This window comes from Quercus suber, unplaced genomic scaffold (genome assembly GCF_002906115.3).
Source record: "Quercus suber isolate HL8 unplaced genomic scaffold, Cork oak 2.0 scaffold_647, whole genome shotgun sequence".
Taxonomy (NCBI): domain Eukaryota; kingdom Viridiplantae; phylum Streptophyta; class Magnoliopsida; order Fagales; family Fagaceae; genus Quercus; species Quercus suber.
Genome location: NW_027070088.1, coordinates 59,051 through 65,929, shown reverse-complemented (window position 1 = coordinate 65,929; position 6,879 = coordinate 59,051). Strand labels below are relative to the sequence as shown.

The 6,879-nt window shown below is 35.9% G+C and overlaps 1 protein-coding gene across 1 annotated transcript; it reads left to right on the top strand.

Annotated features, from left to right (window-relative positions):
- Window positions 1-4,354: 4,354 nt before the first annotated feature.
- Window positions 4,355-5,212, top strand: LOC112026118 (uncharacterized). The gene has a single exon (XM_024058800.1). The coding sequence runs from the start codon at window positions 4,355-4,357 to the stop codon at window positions 5,210-5,212; it is 858 nt and encodes a 285-aa protein (XP_023914568.1).
- Window positions 5,213-6,879: the final 1,667 nt, after the last annotated feature.

Genomic DNA, 6,879 nt, shown 5'->3' with positions numbered 1-6,879 from the left:
AGAGTGGAAGACAATACTTTTCGATTTGATTTGATTCTTTAATTTTACAATCTCCTTCTACAATAAATAGTTGATATACCCAACTCTAATCTTTGATGACAATGCTATTATGTACTTTTAAAATAGCACATAAATTAGTAATATTGAACAATTATCTATAACATATCTCCCTTCTCCTTTTTGGATGAATCATGTGTTTATAAAAATGTGTAACAATATGGTGCCACAACACCATTAAAAAAAAGTAACTTTCGAGTTTGGGTCTAGAGAGAGATGAATTTTAATTGCAAGCCCAAATAATGAGGGGAGAGTATCAAACCCATGACACTGATTTGATAGCTAGACTTGGCACAACTTGGGGCTTTAGGGTTGATATTGTCAGTTGCTTTGGGTTAGCATCACGTTTAACAGCATGAAACTTGACCCTTGTTAAGTATATATCGACTAGGGAGAGAGAATTTAATCAACTATTATATTAATGATCAAAAACTATTCTAGCATTCAGGGTAATCTTGATGTTGCACAAAGAGAAACTCTCTATTGTCATATTGGAAGGCTATTTCGAAGTTCGTGAGCCAAAACTTGGTTAGTTGGAGGCTGAATTTTCACCAAAAACACTAAACTTAGTTATGGGGAGGCCTCGATCTAGAAGCGAATATCATCACCTCCCTCCCTTCATTGATGTTAGTCTCTTCTTTTCATCATCAACATGTCATAATCTCAAAATTGATTGATCATCAATGGGTCATTAGCTGGCCAAATACTTGAGCCTTAATGATTAACAATGGATTCTTACATTTCCAATCCAAAAGAGTTGGGTTAAGGTGATGGGTGGAATAATACCTTTCTAAACCCAACCCATGAACAACCTTACCATAAATATTTCATAAATCTCTTAATAGATTACTAAATGTTATTTTTATATATATATATATATATATATTATAGTAGAAATATATTGTCTTATATTTGTTACACGCTAGGCTTAGACTTCCTATGACCCAACTAAAAACACAACGTCAAAATCTATTAAATTAAAGTATCTTATCTATTTATTATTGAATATTATATACTAATATTATGGTTTATGCCTTAAAAGCAAGCAAGTTATAGATTATATTGAAGACCAATTATTAAAAATTTTGATTTAAAAACATTTGTGTTAGATGGGGGATGTGGACAGGGATTTGGATAGAAAATTTTTCTAGGGACAAGATAAATTGCCCCTATTATTCTTATCTTTTACAAAAAAAAAAAAAAAAGTCATGTCAACCTCACACGTGAGAGGTTTAGATAATAGAGATAAAATGAAAGAGAAACATACGTCAAGAGGTGGCGCAATCAGTATTTGCCACGTCACACATTTAATAAAAAACCAATACACTCTATCGCACACAATGATAACTTACTCCGCACACACGTATCAGAGAGAAAACCTGGAGAAACAGCACCAACGGCAACGCCTAATCCATTCCATCTCCTGCTCTCATCTGATCTGACCACCGGAGCTCCACCCCGCGCGGCGTCGTTCTGGAGCTGGCGCCACCGCACCGAAGTTGAAGGTTTGTTCTGATCCTTTTTTATTCAATCAAATATTCATTCATTAACACTATCATCTCTCCCTCACAGACCCAACACAACCAACCCAGCCGCCATCATCAAGCCACAAAACAACCCAGCCACCATCAGGAAGCCTACTGATCAAAACCACAGAAATCGACGCCACTGCACTGATCAAACAATCCCAAAACCCACAAAAAATTCCCAAAACCCACTGATCGAGAAATGCCGTGGAAGCATATATACCACTCTGATTGTATACTCCTTGGCTTTTGATTCGGAATTCTTGCCCAGTTTGTCGCCACTGATACCGAAACCGTAGCGACTGCGCCGGTGGAGTCTACGACTGCAGCGGCAGCGGTTCGGAAATGAGAGCAGGAGGTGGAATGGGTCAGGCGTTGGTGCTGTTTCTTCAGATCGTGTGTGCGGAGTAAGGTAAAATTGTGTTGGTAGAGTGTATTGGTTTTTCTTTAAATGTGTGACGTGGCAAACACTGATTGGTGGCGTAAATCAACACTTTTTTACGCCACCTCCGGACCGTATGTTGTTTGCTAAAATGAAGAGAAAATATCAATTATTTATAGTGTCTTCCAACTCATCATTCCAGTTAGAACAGTGCATATTAACAGAGTGTAAAATAAGTAGCTTTTATTCTATTTGTAGACGTGGGATTTCTATTCCTCAAATCTTTTGGTATTTTCCATTTCTCCACGCAACTTTGCTTCAAAGCAAAACTCTCTCTCTCATGTCTCTCTCTAATCTCCATCTGTGTCTCTAAATTATCTGCTAAATTTTACTACAGATTTCCAAAAACCAAACAATACCCACCTCCTCAACCCAAGTCCCACATCTTCACGCGCATCCACGGCGCGTGCACCACAAGACTAACTGTGCACCTCAAACTCAAACTCAGTGACTGACACTCTGACACAAACCCAATTCCTCTTCATTTCAAAACATGGGTTGTTGTTGTTTTTCCTCTGGTCATTTTTGTCAAACACTGTTTCTTTTGAATTTGGCTGCTATCATTTAGCTCATGCCTCACAGACAAGTACATATCAGCCATAGGAGACCCAGGATGAAGAGCCCAGATGTGAGAGTTGGATTAGAAGCTTGGAACTTTTGCAATGAGGTTGGAATGGAAGCACCCAACATGGGTAGCCCAGGCTGGCTGATTGTGCTGACTTGTGGTGCCCTTTGATCTTGGTATAAATATTGCATGCTACTTTACTCATTCCGTTATAGATATTTGATTACAAAGTTAGCAATTTATCTACATTGTTAACAATTAATGCTAATTTCATGTTGGAGTATGTATTTATGATCATGGATGTGTGTGTGTGTGTGTGTGTGGGGAAACCATGTAGCTAATGAAGTAGTATGATCATTGATCAGTGGACAAGGTTCTAGTTTCTGAATTAAATGTGGCAAATTGTCTTATGTGAAATTATGTGATTACAAGAATGTAATAAAAATGTTTCCTTTCTATATTTTTTTTTTCTAAATTAGGACATAGGTTTTATTTTTTTGATAGATAAAGGTTAGGATTTGAATCTAGGACATAGGTTTTAGTTTGCAAATTAATAAATATGGCAAATTGTCTTATGTGAAATCATGCTGATTGCAAGAATGTGCTAAAAATGATTCCTTTCTCTTTTTTTTTTTTCTTCTCTCTAATTAGGACATAGGTTTATTTTTATTTATTTTTGATAGATAGGTTAGGATTTGAACCTAGACATAAGTTTTAGTTTCTTATGTGAAATCATGTTGCTGGGAAAATGGAAATTCTTGAATTGGTTTTGATATTTTACCTCAAGCAAATCCAGATATATAATCTATGTGTCCTATACATAGAAGATAGAACCAAAACTATCAGCTTTCAGATTGCAATTTTATCCTTAATCTTTCTCTGTTAATTATTTTCAGTAATTCAGGTATGGTTTCTAGGGTCTAAATTTGTCACCATGGTTTGATTCGCTATGGTGACAATGGAATAAATGCAAACTTTACTTACTTTGATCTAAGCTTGGATGATAAATGAAATTGTGACTTTAGATATTTATTTTACATATAACAACGCGTGTTCATATTTACAGACTTGTTCTTGATATTTGGTATTCCCCACTGTGTACTTTGCTTGGTTTTTTTTGCTCCTTTGGAAAGCCAAAGAGGGTATTTCTGGGACTTATTGAAAAAACATTAGACCAAGGTGTTGTTTTCCATTTGCATAGAGTAATATTGAGATGCATAACTTCTTATAATTTATATATTTTCCCTTTTTAGATAAGTGAATCCAATGGGAGTTGGTAGGGGATATTTGAACATTGACCTCTTCCATGATTCTTATTGAAAGTTTAGTGTATAAAAGACCTATCATTTCCCACTTCCTTATCTTTCCTTACTCCACCGTTCTGTTTCAAGGCAGTTAAATGGATAATTGTTCTGAAACATCTGCATAGCCATTAACTAGCCTAGCTTCTATTGATTTGATTTATGACACATATGTCATCTTTCTTTTGGTAATGCTTATTGTATTTTAAAATCCCTTAAACCATCAGTTTTTCCCCCATTCAGTTTTGCTATATGTACACTTTTATCCAACCAACTCTTTTGAAGAATCTATACTTGATTTAGCTAAGATAACAGTGAATTGTATAATATATAATTGAATGTACTCATCTACTACATTGATTCTTTACTTTGAGGCCATTGAGTTTTAGTTTTATGCTTCTGTAATCAGATTCTCCAAGTCAAAATCTATTAAATTAAAGTTTGAATATTATATACTAGTATTATGAGACATGTTCCCTCTGTTCGGCGGCAAATTAAGGTAGATGAGACATGTTCCCTCTGTAATGAGTACCAAGAAACAACATTGCATATTTTGTGGCTGTGCGATCATGCTAAGGCAGTGTGGCAATCGGTGCTCTGTTTTGCGAAATTGTATCAGAGGAATTTCAGATCTTTCATGGATGTTGTTGAGGCTGTAATGGAGCAGAGGCCAGCATTCACAGTGGCGTTTTTCTCCACCATTGCATGGAGTTTATGGGAGAGAAGAAATAGAATTAGAGAAAACCAACCATCGTGGCCTCTCCATGAGATTGGGAACAGAATAAAGGAGATGGTGGTGGAGTTCTTCAATGCTCATGAACAGGTCTCCTGTTCAGCGCCACGGATTCCTCGGGCTCGATGGGCACCACCTCCAGCGGGTTCTTACAAAGCAAACTTCGATGTGGCCTTGTTCGAGGAGAGCAATTTTGCCGAGACAGGAGTGGTTTTCAGGGACTGTATGGGTGAGGTTATTGGTGCTCTAAGTCAGAAGATTCTGCTGCCCCAGTCCGTCGAACATGCAGAAGCTTTAGCAGCGAGCCGAGCAGTGCAGTTAGCGACGGAGCTCTGTCTCTTTGATGTTATTTTTGAAGGAGATAGTCTACGAGTTATAACAGCCATCAACTCAGCTGAAGCGTGCCGTGCTATGTTTGGGCATATTATTGAGGAGATCCGTGGTCATAGTTTGTCTTTAGCAAGATGTCAATTTAAGCATATTCGTAGGGAGGGCAATTCCTTGGCCCATGCCTTGGCTAGAAGAGCCGATCTAATTGCAGATAATGATATTTGGGTAGAAGAGTTGCCTATTGACTTAGATGGATGATGTATTTCAATGTGATTTAAGTTAATAAAAAGTTGCTTACCTCTTCCTCATAAAAAATAAAAAAAATAAAATAAAAAATAAAAAAAAAAGCAAGCAAATTATAGATTATTGAAGACCGATATTAAAAATTTTGATTTAAAAACATTTGTGTTAGATGGGGGATGTGGACAGGGATTGGGATAGAAAATTTTTCTTAGGGACAATGATAGATTGCCATCCCTATTTATTCTTATCTTAATAACAAAAAAAAAAAAAAAAAAAAAAAGTCATGTCAACCTCACACGTGAGAGATTTAGATAATAGAGATAAAATGAAAATATCAATTATTTAAAGTGTCTTCAACCCATCATTTTAGTTAAAATAGTGCATATTAACAGAATGTAAAATAGTAGCTTTTATTCTATTTTTAGACGTGGGATTTCTGATTCCTCAAATCTTTTGGTATTTTCCATTTCTCCACGTCAACTTTGCTTCAAAGCAAAACTCTCTCTCACTGTCTCTCTCTAATCTCCATCTGTATCTCTAATTATCTGCTAAATTTTTTATGGATTTCACAAAAACCAAAAAAAACCTACCTCCCTAACCCCAAGTCCCGCATCTTCACATGCATCCACGGTGCGTGCACCACATGACTAACTGTAGCACCTTAAACTCAAACTGAGTGACTGACACTATGATACAAACCCAATTCCTCTTCATTTCACAAAAATGGGTTGTTGTTGTTGTTGTTGTTTTTCCTCTTGGTCACTCGTTTGTCAAACACTATTTCTTTTGAATTGGCTGCGTATCATTTAGCTCATGCCTCATTAGACAAGTACATATCAGCCATAGGAGACCTAGGTATGAAGAGCCCAGATGTGAGAGTTGGATAGAAGTTTGGAACTTTTGTAATGAGGTTGGAATGGAAGCACCCAACATGGGTAGCCCTAGGCTGGCTGATTGTGTTGACTTGTGCTGCCCTTTGATCATTGGTATAAATATATGCATGCTACTTACTCATTCCAGTTATAGATATTTGTTTACAAAGTTAGCTAATTTATCTTCATTGTTAACAATTAATGCTAATTTCATGTTGGAGTATGTATTTATGATCATGGATGTGTATGTGTGTGTGTGGGGAAACCCATGTAGCTAATGAAGTAGTATGATCATTGATCAATGGACATAGGTTCTAGTTTCTAAATTAAATGTGGCAAATTGTCTTATGTGAAATTATGCTGATTACAAGAATGTAATAAAAATGTTCCCTTTCTTTTTTCCTTTTTCTTTTTTTTTTTTTCTAAATTAGGACATAGGTTTTTATTTTTATTTTTGATAGATAAAGGTTAGGATTTGAATCTAGGACATAGGTTTTAGTTTGCAAATTAAATGTGGCAAATTGTCTTATGTGAAATCATGCTGATTGCAAGAATGCACTAAAAATGATTCATTTCTCTCTAATTAGGACATAGGTTTTATTTTATTTTATTTCTCGATAGATAGATTAGGATTTGAACCTAGACATAAGTTTTAGTTTCTAAATTAAATGTGGAAAACTTTCTTATGTGAAATCACACTGATTACAAAAACGTGCCAAAAATTGATTCCTCTCTCTCTCTCTCTCTCTCTCTCTCTCTCTCTCTCTCTCTCTCTCTCTCTCTCTCTCTCTCTCTCTCTCTATTTTTTTT